The 13,741-nt window shown below is 40.6% G+C and overlaps 1 protein-coding gene across 2 annotated transcripts in view; it reads left to right on the forward strand.

The window, feature by feature from the left end:
* The window catches only part of MAD1L1 (mitotic arrest deficient 1 like 1), an 844,071-nt gene that overhangs the window by 575,087 nt on the left and 255,243 nt on the right, over positions 1-13,741 (forward strand). For both annotated transcript variants that reach the window (XM_027875000.1, XM_027874999.1), the window contains one exon: positions 4,977-5,184. In XM_027875000.1, coding sequence (XP_027730801.1) covers positions 4,977-5,184 — 208 coding nt within the window. The remainder of the gene's footprint in view (positions 1-4,976; positions 5,185-13,741) is intronic.

Below are 13,741 nucleotides of genomic sequence, written 5' to 3' on the forward strand. Positions count from 1 at the left end.
GTAAAAGACCTTGTGAAGAGGAAACAACAACAAAAAATTTAATTTGTAGTTAATATTCTCAAGGAGGTTATACTCTAGTAGAGGGAGATAACTCTTACATAAAAAGTTTACTAACAGTACAGCGCATAAATTACAACTTAATAAGGTGATGTAAGAATTGTTACAGGCAGGCAAACAGGCAGGCAATTAACTAGCGTTATTAAACACCACATCCAGGCACTGTGCTAAGCACTGGGGATACAAAGAAAGGCAAAAAATAGTCCCTATTCTTAAGGATGTTACAGTCCAATGAGGGAGACAACGTGCAGACCACTACATACAGATGAGATACATTCAGGATCATCTAGAGGTATCAGCAGAGGGAAGGAAACTAGCATTCAGAAGGATTGGAAAAGACTTCTTGCAGAAGGCTTCTTTAGCCAAGACTTGAAGGAAGCCAGGGAAGCGGGAGGTAGAGATGAAGAGAGAAAGTGAGTGTTTCAACTCGGTGGGATTATCAGTGAAAATACCCAGAGTCAGAAGAGGAGTGTGTGGGGAATAAATAGCAAGGAGGGCAGTGTTTCTGGATTACAGAGTATGTGGGAGGGTGTAAATTGTAAGAAGATTTGAAAGATCAGAAGGGATCAGATCATGAAGGACTTTGAACAACAAATGGGAGATTTGGTATTTGATCCTGGAAGTGATAGGGAGGCATTGGATTTTATTGAATTGGGTAGGGGGCAAGGGAACATGGTCAGATTTTAACTTTAGGAAGATAACTTTGGCAGCTGAGTGGAGGATAGACTAGAGTAGGGAGAAAATTGAGGCAGGCAAGATCTACCAGCAGACTATTTCATTGGTAAGAGGCAATGAGGACCTGCACCAGCATGGTAGCAGTGTCAGGAGAGAGAAATGGGCCTATATAAGTAATATTAACAAGTTAGAAAGGACAGGACTTGGTAATTGATTGGATATGGGAAATAACAGAGAGTGAAGAATCACAGGTGACACATGGGTTGCAAACCTGAGTGACTGGGAAGATGGTGCTACCCTCTACTATATTAGGGAAATTAGGTAATGATGAACATTTGGGGGAAAGGATAATGAGTTTTGGACTTTTTGAGTTTGACATCTATGAGACATCAAGTTCAAGATGTCCAGTGGGCAGCTGTCCAGGCTAGACTGGAGGTCAGGAAAAAAGGCTAGGACTTGACAAATAAACTGAAAATTATCAGCATAGAGATGAGAGTTGAATCTGTGGGAGCTAATGAGATCATCAAATGAAATAGTTATAAAAGGAGAATTGAGGAGGGCCCAGGACTGAGCATTTGGCAATGGTTAATGGGAGTGACCTGTATGAAGATCCAGCAGAGGAGTCTAAGAAGAAATGGTCAGACAAGGAGGAGGAAAACAATGTCACAAAAACCAGACAGAAGAGAATATCAAGGAGAAGCGGCTGATCACCAATATCAATGGCTGCAGAGAAGTGAAGGATAAGTTTTGAGAAAATGCCGTTAGATTTGGCTATTATGAAATCATTGATAACATTGGAGAGATCACTTTCAGTTGATGAATGAGGTCAGCAGTCAGACTGCAGAGAGTTAAGGGGGGAATAAGGGGATAGGAAATAGACACCAGTTATACACAGCCTTCTGAAAGAGTTTAGCTTGAAAAAATAGAGAGACAGAGACACAAGAGAGAAGAGACACACAGAGAATATATATAGGATGCCAGCTTGAAGGGATGGATAGATCAGATGAGGGTTTTTGAGGATGGGGAAGAGATGGACATATTTGTAGACATCAGGGAAGCAGCCAGTAGACAAAGAAAGATTGAAAATAAGTAAGAAAGGAAGAGTGATAGAGGGGGCATTTCTGCTGGAGAAGACAGAATGGAATGAGAAAACTTGTGCATCTGCAAGGGTTTGCCTTGGCAAGAGAAAGGGCTACCTCTTCAAGTGAAACAAGGATGGATGACAGAAGATATCTTAGTGATAGGAAATGAGGAAGAGAGAAGGAGAGAGAGCTCTTAGTGAATGTTCTCAATTTTTTTCAGTGAAATATGAGACAAAGTTCTCAGCTGAAAGTGGGTTGAAGTTGAGGGGGCCATGGGAAGTTTGAAAAGGGATGAAAAGGCCTGGAAATGCCACTGTGGTGAGTGGGTTAGTGAGTCAATTATGGAGGTGTAATTGGCACAGTAAAGGCCCGATTGAGATTAAGTAACATCCATTTTTAGTGGACCCAGTCAACACAGTTTTTCATGACTTTTTCCAGGTTTGTTCTGTAGCATTTGAATAGGCACTGAGGCAGTAGATGATGGAGTCATCCAGAGCTGAGGCTTGGCAGGGCAAGATCTTCAGGAGGATGAGAGGGCAAGGGACTTGAGAGAAGAGGACAATGTCGAGTTCAGCTGGTTGTCCAAGGTTTCAAGATGTTGAAGGGAGGAGAGTGTAGCCAGAGCAGGGGTGATGGCCTGGGGAAGAACGGAGGGGTAGCAGCATAAGACCAGGGCAGGAGGGATGATGAAGATGGAAAACAGATTCAGGGTATGGAAGAGGGAGAGGCGCAATGACAAAATATCATGATCAGATAAAGGAATTTCAAAGTTCATGAACGTGAAAATGGTGTACAGTGGGTGATATATGACAATATTAAGGGTATGACCATCTCTGTATGTAGGTGAAATGAGGTTGAGGAGGTAATAGGAAACTAATAAGCTGAAGAACTAGGAGGTTGGGGTGTTTGCAAGTATATCATGATATATGTTTAAGTTCCTTAATATCAAGGAAGGAATTAGGGAACAGAGAAAGACTGTGAACCAGACCCTAAACTCACTGAGGAAAGGAGCAGAGTGTTCTGGAGGTCAGTAGACAACAGGCATCAGAATCTTCATTGTGCAATCAATATGAATTGTATGAATATTAAAGGAAAAGAGTTTACTTAGTGATGGGGGTAGAGGGAGAGACTGGAAGTGGCAATGGAAAGCAAGGAGTATTTCAACTCTCCTCCCAAGGCCAGTGGGGGTAGGGAAGGGATGAGTGAAAGTGTAATCAGTGCTTGAAAGGCTGGAGAAAGGGAGGTCTCAGTAAGTGAAGATAGTAGGAGTGGGAAAGGAAAAGGCAATTATGTAGTAAGTGAATAATACAGAAAAATCACACTCTAGAAATTAATAGGATGGTGAGATCACTATATGCAACAGGTATGCTGAATAGGATTCATGGAAGAGGAGACATTTGGATTGAATCTTTAACAAGATGGTTAGTATTTAAGTAGGCAGAGAAAAGAAAGGAGCCTCAGTTATCTAGAATACTGATTCTCAGTATTGTCTAGACAAGTTCTGAGATTCCTTCCAGGTCTAATTCTTTGATTTTATGATCATGCAGAATATAGCTAAGAAGTCAAGCATAAGGTAAGATTTTCAGGGAAAATGGTAGTCACAAAAGCTATAATCATTACTCAGTGTGAGGGGATGCCCAAGAGCCATACTGAGTCAGAATTGTGGATAAAATTAAAGTTTCAGTTTAACAAGCTTGGTTATTTCTCAGCTAGTACATATTGGAAGGGAGAGAAATGGTTTTGTGAGAGTAAGTTACAGCCCTGAGGTCTTACCTGATTCTGAATTTCTCTTGTCTTCTGCTGTAATAAAGTGTGCTCCAGAGACTCTCAGGATTATCCCCAACATTAAATAGTCCCCAAATCCAGTGATTTTATAGTTCTTGTGTTTATTCTTTGTACTTGTTCTTCCTCTTCCTACTCTGTAGGAAGGAAGTGTATGATACATTTAAGGAAGATTTTTATCAAAATAATTAATATAAAAAAATTTTAGTACCTCATAGCTTCAGTTATCTTGGCAGTTCATTTATATTGAAGAACATATTTTCTAATGATGATTCTCTTAATTTGTCTAGACAAATGAAATAATAGCATAGCCCAAATAAAGGTATCCTGGCCAAGATCTTTTTGTAATGGTACCGTTAAAACTTTATAACCAAATTATTGCAAAACTCTAATTTGATGCTGTACCCAACACATTATTTTCTCCCTCCTGTTCTACAAAGCTTAGTTCTGTATCCTGACTCCTTCTAGGACTTAATGCCCTAAGACCACTCTAGCCATTCTACCCAATTCATCATTCTTCTGTGCTCTACTTGCCATGCCCTTTGATCGCCTAAATTTTCCTTGGCCTGTACTACCACCAACCCATGCTTCTGACCACGTTGAATTGCTGCCCCATGTGGCTCCTGTAGGTAGCCAAGAAAACTAGAGCAATTGCATTTTGTCTGTAATTCCTCCGTCTTGCCCCAACCCTGTTTGTATTGCAACTCTCCCTGAAACAGCAAGGATAGTCCTATCTGTTAGGGCAGGGTTACAGGAGATAACTAACCTGAAGAAGAGCCTTGCCTCTTACTAGGCCCCAGGAGCAAGCTCTGTCCAATCAAAGGATACCACATCCTCTGCCCAATTCCTGTACTGAAAGCCCCCAGCCACTGGCTCTGTCCAATCCTGAAGTCCCCCATACTCAACTCATCTCCTGCCTAAATTGAAACCTGAGTCTCTGTCCCTGTGGGTGGGACTCGCTTGCTGGCAAACTCAGTAAACTTTTTTTGGTTCTTAAATTTCTGGTTTGATTTCATTCAGGTTCAGGTTCTGGTTTGTTCTAGTACCGACAATTTTACCCAGCTCTCCCAGCTCTGCTGGCTTCCTTTCAAGGCATCCTTCCTCCATTTCTCCTTCCTTCTCCTACCTCTTCCAAATTCTTGTTAACCACTCAACTTCTTTCCAAGAAAGGATTCCCCAATTATAACACTATAACTGTAAAACATTACTACCTCTCTTAACAGTGTTCCAATTAGTTATGTTTTTGTGGAGCTGATTAATGAATTTAGACTGGATATGCTTGTTTGGGATCTATTGATTCTTTTTGTATTGTATAACTTTAACCTTCAGGTATATAAGTTGCCACTGGTGACACCTAGGATCTCTCTGTTCCTCTTCCAGGGTCACTATGACCAGAGCAAAACAAAAGTGCTCCACTTGAGTATGAACCCAACCAGCCTTGCTAAGGAACGCCTCAAGATGGAGCAGCAGCAGCTGCAGGAGGAGTGCCAGCAACTCCAGGAACTGGTCCGGGTCCTAGAAGGAGGGGGCTCCATTGCCAACAAATCGGAAGTGGCTGGTTGCCTGCAGCCTTCACAGGAGATTTCAGGTACATCCCTCAGTAGTATCGCTCTGCTGACTCTTTGGCACCAAAACCATTTGGCCTTTAGGGGGGAAGGAGAAGGTGACAAGACCCCAGGGATGCTGGCTCAAGAGTGTTATAGCTAGCAACCTTGAAAGGGCTGGTGTCCAAGGTGAAGAAGACTATAATGAAACCTGATGGCAAATGGACTCCTTCCTAAATTGTAACAGAACACATACTGGCCTGGAGGGAGTTGTGATTGACCATGTAGTGTTAACAACAGTCTGAAAAAGGTGATATTTTCCTTATATGATTGAACAAACAGGTTTAGTCATCGAGGTCTAGCAGATAAGGAATAACTCAGGCAACCAGTGGAGAAACAAGTGGCTGAAATCTTTTCAGACCCCCTTAAAACAAATTAATATTGTTTATCAGTTTATATGTGCCCCATTAATCATGACCAAATCCAATATTCCATGAAAATAGAGAACATATTTCATTTGACCAAGAACATTTTACAGAATCTAGGAGAGTGCCTTGCAGTTGAATATGTCGAAGATTCGGTAACAAGAGAGGGAAAGAAAGAGTTACCTTTTTAATAAAGTAACGGAGAGGTCATTGCCTCTCATGCACACTCTCCAATTCTGTAAATCAAGGCAGCAATCTCTGGAACGTGGGACTTGTCACCTCACACGCAGAGAGGTGGCCAGCTAGAGTTGATTCACACACCCCCCAAACCCGGGAGATTTTTACAATTGCAAGTTCTGCCCTGAGAACATCCATTTTGCAGCTACAGAGAAAAACAGATCAATCAACAGGAAGGAAGGAAAGGGCTCCGGGAATCAGACCGTCCCAATGCCAACATGCACAGCCAACGCCTTTGGTGGAGGGCACTTTGGGACACTACTTGCTCCTGGTTCTGGCATTGCCTCTGACTGATCCCCAGCTGCAGCCTGGGGGTACTCAAGAAGGGGCCCTCCTGATCTGAGAGAAGAGCTCCAAAGAAACATCACTAGTGTTTGGAAATGAGAAGAAAGCTTTTTCTTTAGATCTTTTGGTAGTATTTTCCTTCTAGTCATTTCCTTTCCTTGCTCTGCTCTGCCTTCCCCATTGTAAGAGGGGACATATGGAAGACAAGAAGGTTTCTTTGGAGAATCTGGGTTTGGTTCTCCTCCTTCTCCTTCCCCCCCCCATAATAATGCCTTTTGCTTGTGTGGAACATTATGCTTTGCAAAGTAATTACACATCTATTTAGCTCATTTAATCCTCACAACATATGTGTGAATTTGGTGGTGAATGCTAGAGATGAATAGAGTCTGAAGAACTGGAAGAGGCCTTAGAGGTCATCTCATTCTAATCCAGGCGTCCTCTTAACGTAGGGATTGCCTGTACAGTGTTCGTGATAGCCTCAGCTTGGACGTGTCGAGCAACTGAAGGCTCACTTCTTTGTGAGACGGCCTGTGGTATTACCAGCTTTAGTCATTAAGAAGTTCCTCCTTATGTTAAGCTGAATTCTTCCTGCTTTTAGTTTTGTTAGTTAAATTTTTAATTAGCAGGTGTTTTTTTCTCCCTTCCACTCACCCCATTTTATTAGAAAAAAGGAAAAGAACAGGGAGCCCCCTTTAACAGATAATCATTCAAGCAAAGTTTTCACCTTGGCCCTGTCCAAAAAATGTGCCTCTCGTTCTTCATTTTGAGTCTATCGCTACTCCGTCAAGAAGTGGGTAATATGTTTCATCCTTTCTCATTGGGGGAAGGAAAAGGAAAAAGAATATGCATTTCTATAGCACCTACTATATGCTAAACACTTTACAATTATTATCACATTTGACTCTCAACACAACCCTGAGATGTAGGTGCTATTATTAGCCCCATTTTACAGTTGAGGAAACTGAGGCAAACAGTAGTTAAGGAATAGCTAGTAACCCAGTTTGATTAGAACGTAGTTTATGAAAGGTGGTAGTAAGAAATAACACTGGAAAGTAGTTGGAATCTAGGCTGTAGAGGGTAAAGGTTGTTATTGTTGTTGTTTACTTGTTTCAGTCGTCTCTGACTCTTCATGACCCTTTTTATGGTTTTCTTGGCAAAGATACTGGAGTGGTTTGCCATTTCTTCTCTAGCTCATCTTACAGATGAGGAAACTGAGGCAGACAGGGTAAAGTGACTTGCTCAGGTTCACACAGCTACTCAGTGTCTGAGGGCAGATTTGAACTCCAAAAGAGGGGAGCCTTCATGACTCCAGAAGAGATTACATCAATAACAGAAACAATGAAAGTCATGTGATTGCATCAATAGATGCAGAAGAAACTTTTGACAAATTAAAACATCGATTTCTAAGCATAGTCCCTGACACATTGTAGGCACTTCCTAAAAACTTGTTAATTGCTTGATTTTTTTTTTAATAGTAACAAACATAGTAATAGATGAATGATTCTTTAGTATAGCAAATAGTGTATATTGAAAACCATGGCTAGCATTTTCTATAATGAAGAAATGTGAGATGCCTTTATCACAAGATCAGGGTAATGCATGAATGCCAGTGATCACCACTACTGTTTGGTTCTAGAGGTGCTTTTCATAATAATGAAATGAGAAAAAGAAATAGAGTAAGGATATGCTAAAAAGAAACAAAATTGTTACTTTTTACAGATGAATAATGGTTTATTTAGAGAACCCTACAGAGTTAAGTAAAATTAATTGAAACAGTACCTTCAGTAAGGCAGATGATATGATATAAACCCAAAAAACCATCATCAACTTTTTAATATATTACCAACAAAACCTAGCAGGAAGAGTTAGGGGAAAAAAAACACATTGAAATTAACTACAGAATATGTAAGATATTTGGGAGTCCAACTACCAAGACACACCCAAAAGATAATATGAATATAACCATAAAACATTCTTTACTGAAATAAAGATAAACCTAAGTAATTGGAGAGACATTCATTGCTTATGGTTGGGCTGTGCCAGTATAATAAAAATGACAATATTGCTGAAATTAATTAATGGATTCAATGCTATACCAATAAATTACCAAAAGCTTGCTTTACTGAACAAGAAAAGATGATAGAATTCATCTAGAATCAATGATAGGTCAAGACTGTAAAATGAAATAATTGAGAAAAAAAAGTGGCAAGAAAGGTGGCCCCATTAAGTGCCATATGCTGGTAATTCCCAGTTGCTGGGGAGACTGAAGCTTAATTGCCTTAAGCTTGAGCAACAATGTGCTATGCCAATTGGTTATCTATACTCAGTCCAGCACAGTATGGTGAGCCCCCAAAAGCAGATGGCCACCAGGCTGTCTAAGGACATTTTTGATCAAAAATAGCATTAGTTAAAGCTCCCATGCCAACCAGCAGTGATTTGGGGCCCATAAGTAGTCATTATACTTCTAGCCTGGATGAAATGGGAAGATCTTGTGTCAAAAAGGAAGGATGAGGAGGAAGAGAGCCAGCTTAGCAGAACAAGATTTCAAAATATACTATAAAGCAGTAATTATTAAAACTATGTTGGTACTGGTTAAAAAATGTAAAAGCTGATTACTGCAACAGATTAGGTTCAAAAGACCCACAAGCAAATAAAGCATCATGCTTGATGAGCCTAGGGATTCCAATTACTGAAAACAGGACTCATGCTTGAATAAAAAACTTGAGACCAGTCTGACAGAAATTAGACTTAGACCAACACTCACTTCACTGCAGTAAGTTTCAAATGAATACCAGGCCTACATGTAAAAGAACATGCCACAAATTAATTCCTGGAGCAAGGAAGGAGATACCTTTTCTAACTATCAAGAACGTGTTCTTGATCAAACATGAGATAGAGAAGACTGACAAAAAATAAAACGGACAATTTTTATTGCAAAAAATTGAAAAGTATCTGCACAAATAAAATCAATATAGCTTAAATTATAAAGGAAACAATTAACGGGGGGGGAGGGGAATACATGTAGCACATTTCTTTGTTCAACAGAGTTCTGATAGCTAAGATAAATAGAGAACTGATACAAATACCTAAGAAGGATAGCCATTCTCCAAAAGCTAAACGATCAAAGGAGATGAACAGGATATTTTCAAAAGAAGAAAAGCACACTATCGACAATAATATGAAAAAGTTCCAAATCACTAATAATAAGAGAAATACGAATTTTTAAAGCTCTAAGATTCTTAAAGAAAGTAGCAGCTGTTTGAAAGCTTGTATGAAAACAAGCACAGTCCTGCACTGTTGGTAGAGCTGAAAACAATTTGGTACCATACACAAAAAGTCCCTATGTTGTGCATACTCTTTGCCCCATCAATACCACTACCAAGCTTGCACTTCAGAAAGATCAGAAAAGGAGGGAGAAGATCCATATGTACAAATATGTTGATCGTTGTAGCCAAGAATTGGAAACACAGTGGGTGCCTGTCATTTGGGGAAAGGCTAAACAAATTATGGTATGTGAATATAAGGGAATATTCGTGTGCCATAAGAAATGACAGAAGGAACAGATTCAATGAAACTTGGAAGAATTTGTACAAACTGATTCAGAGTAAAGTGTAGAGAGCCAAGAGAACAATTTATACAGCGACTTCAACACTGTGAAGAAAAACAGCTTTGAAAGATTTCAGAACTGTCATCAATGCCATGACAAATTTACCAGAAAACTGGTGACCAATCATGCCTCTTCCTTTCTGATGGTGATGAACTATAGGTATAGAATCAGCCATGGTCACTGTGCAGATTGTTTTTCATGATTATATTTATTACAGTGTAGGGCTTTTGCTTTTCTTTAGGGGGTAGTCGTAATGACACTAAAAAAGGAAAGAACAGGCATGAATCTTTTTTTTTTAAAGTAAAAAGAAGATGGCTGAGCAATGTTGAAATTACAAAATACCATGTATAATTTAAGCTATTAAAAAAGCAAACTGTACATAATGGGAAAAAAACTTTACATGACAAGCTCATAATAAAAATGAACATTTATTGTTTCTAAAGATACTGTAATAACTGTGATCCAAATGAGAGGTTACAAGGGTCCCAATTAAGATGGTTGTTATGCGAGCAGAGTTAAGAGGATAGCTATGAGAGATGGTGTTGAACTGGCATTTATCTTTCTTGTCCTCTCTTTCTGTCTAAGTCTCACCCATTCTTGAAGTTCTGGTTCAAGTATCACTTTCTCCTTGAATCCTTCTCTGACTAGCCAATATATTATGAAAGGGTTTCATATACTTGGCAGTTGAAAGAACTGTATGGGTGGTAAAAGGTAGGGGTGGGATAGGATGAGATTGTTTTTATCCTAGAGAAGAAGCGTTGTGGGGGGCATCACATCTGACTTCAAACATATGGAAAGCTGCCGCGTAGAAGAAAGAACACACGCATTCTTTGTGGCTCCAGAAGGCAGCCCAGTGAGTGGAAGTTACTGGGAGGAAGCTTTTGGTTCAATGTAAAAAACGTAATTAGAGCTACCCAGAAGTAAAATTAGATTGTCTTGTGAGGTGAGAAATTCCTCCTCACTGAAAATATTGCAGCAGCGTCTGCATAGCTTCATGTCACTTATGTTGTGAATGGGATTCATGCACGAAGGAGAAGACTGGCCGAAATAATTTTTGAGATCCTTTCTGGGCTGTCTGCTATAAATTAACTTTTCACATGTACGCATGCTTCCTTCTCCTTCTGAGTTGACTATAACCTCCTTGAGGTCAGAATGCTAATAACAATAGTAATCGCTGACGTTTATTTAGCACTTTTAAATTCACAAAATGCCCTCTGAGATAGGTAGTGGGAATATTGTACCCATCACACAGATAAACAAACTGTGGTTCCACGCACAGAAATGATTTATGCAGGATCACATAGCTAGCAAGCAGCAGAGCTGTGACTCAAACCAAGTTTCTAACTTTCCATTCCAGTGCTCAGTCCTGTGTCTTATACTTTATAACCGCCAGAGTGCCCAGCAGATTGCTTTCCACATAGATGTTTAATAAGTATGTTGATTAATTGATCTACCTCTCCTGATCAGCTCTAGTTAAAAAGGAGTCTTTCAAGAAACAAGTAGATGGTGACTGTGATAGGGTCAAGATTAAATCAAGGAGCAGATAGTTTCCCCTCTGGCAAATCTAATCCATGAACTTGCATGGCTGTAGCCCCACAGGAACACTAGAGCAAAGCTGTGGAGTATGGGAGGCCTTTAGCCCCAGAATTGTTCCTTTATTGTAGCTGCCTAATGTGAACTTCAGTCATCCCGTGGTGGGTTCTGAAGATAATAATTACACCAAGCGGGAAAGACTTTAAGGACAATGATGTTGATGATGCTGATAATAATGTGTTGGCCGTCACAGAAGGCTTTTGTCGATCCAGCCTCCAGCACGTTCCCTCTGACCATGACTCTGACTACTGGGGAGGTAATAAGGAAATTATTATTGTGGACACTAAAGCTCATTAAGTGTGACTCTATTAAAAATCAAGGTTAAGCTGGACTTTAAATCTCTCTGAGCAGAACCACCGGCGGCTACAGTGTGTGCTGGCAAGTTGCCATGGAGTTCAGTGGCCCTTTTCCTTCATTTATGTGATAATCATCTCTATTAAAAGCTGTAATGCAGCTCCATCAAAGGAAGCGTTCTGGCAGACTGCTCGGTGACCAGGTTGCCCCCTCCTCTGTAGTCTGAAGATGGCAGATGGGCAGCATGGTATTGATGGGATAGGCTATTGCTGGGCCTGTTATTAGAAAGAACCAGATCTTTATGACTTACTTTTTCCTCTTCTCATGACAACTCAGGTCTGGATTCTGTCACTGAGGCTCGTAGAGCAAGGTCAGGCAGCTACCCCTGGGAGCACGTTAAATCTTTTTGTCCATGAATCTTGCAGGGACAGGAGAACAGACCAGAGCAAGCCAAAGGAGGCTTGTGTTAAAACACCAAGTGCCCTCTCTAGCCATCCTGTTCCCTTCCCCCTGTGTTCTCTTTCTTTTTTGCTTTCTTTCACAACCTCAACATAATTATTTCCCCCTCTTATATCTGCAACTGAAGTTTTTGATTCTCCCCTTTCTTAAACCTCCTACCATTTTCCTCTCTCCTTTCCTCACACATGCCCCTCCTGGAAGAGCCTTTTTCCTGGGTTTTTCCAGTGTTCAGTTTTCTTCTCTCTGAGGGATTTGCTGCAGTAGCATTTAGTCTGAATGATGGTTTTTGTTTGTTTCTGAGTGGAGGAGGAGAAGAGGGGCTAGATGGCCTGACCTCTTCATGTGGAGTCACTATCAATCTGTCTCTCTGCTTCCTAGTGGATGGCAGGAGCTCTTTCTCCTTATTCCTGGGAAGTCAGGCCAGAAGAAATACAGATCCTTTCTCTGGAGTAGTAATGTCCGGAGGCCAATTAATGGGACTGATCATGAGAAGAGCCCTGGCCATACCCAGTGACAACTGTTAACAGAAGTAGAATAGCTAACATTTCCAGGTTGCCCTGCTCTACACACGGCTTGAGAGTTAAGTTCTCTTGGCATCTTCAACTCTTCAAATCTCAGCTTCTTCACCTGTGAAATGAAGGTTTGGAGCTATTATTACTTCTCAGGGTCTTTCTCATCCTCATTCCTGTGATCCTTTAATCCTAATTATTATCAACTTTCCATAACATTTCATAGATCATAGAACATGGAGTTTGGCCTTCTTTAGAGAGAAAGCATTGATGGGATCAGAGGAGAAATGTCTTCAGTGACCTTGGACAACTAAGAGTCAGAGAGATAATAGAAAGATCAATCAGAATGTGGCGTCAAGAGACCCAGGATGTATTCCGTATCAATCCATTTCTAGAACTTGCACACGTTACAATACTTTGTTCCTTATTTTTCCATCAGAACAACATCACCCTCCTAAATGACAGAGTGATCCTTCATAAGTCATAGGAAAGAAAAATAGATGGTTGGTCATGGGCTGTGTGGAAGAGGACGATCCAGCCTCCATCATCACCCATGATAAAAAGCACCTCTCCTTTGCAGAGGGATTTCCCAAAAGAGAGTGAATATTTTTGTTCAGGCTGCAGGAATGGGGATCAGAATTGCCATCCCTTCCCCAGCCCTATGACCTCTCTCACCAATGGGGAAAGAAGTCTTTCTTCCTTCCCTACAGCATACTTTTCAGCCAGCCTGCCGAGAGGTGTGCTAATTGGATGGACCATCTTGCCAAATGTGATGAGAGACTGCAGGTCAGTTTCAGATTGTCTCTATTCTCAAAGTCTCACTGCACAGCCAGTTAATTTACAGGGGAGCTTGAGGAGGGGTAGGTAGAGGTGGAGCTTTCCCTTGTTGCCTGGCCTTCTTATAATTGTACTCTGAAGGTTAATCAGGAAATCGTTGTTTGGTAATGTTTCTTTTCCCCTTTTAAAAAAAAATTAAGTAAACAGCTCTGCACAAAGGAAGGTTCTTTTGACTTATAAAAATCTGAATTCTCTGTTTCCCCCATGGATTTTTGAACTGAGCCAAGCTGCTTCTGAGAAGGTTCCTCCCCACAGCCACCCTGCTGTGGTTGGGCTGAGCAGTGGAGATTATTAATTGGCATTTAATTAGGCAATTCATTAATATTAAAGTAATCTAATCTTGTCAGAGTGGCAA

This window comes from Vombatus ursinus, unplaced genomic scaffold (genome assembly GCF_900497805.2).
Source record: "Vombatus ursinus unplaced genomic scaffold, bare-nosed wombat genome assembly UNPS02014807.1, whole genome shotgun sequence".
Taxonomy (NCBI): domain Eukaryota; kingdom Metazoa; phylum Chordata; class Mammalia; order Diprotodontia; family Vombatidae; genus Vombatus; species Vombatus ursinus.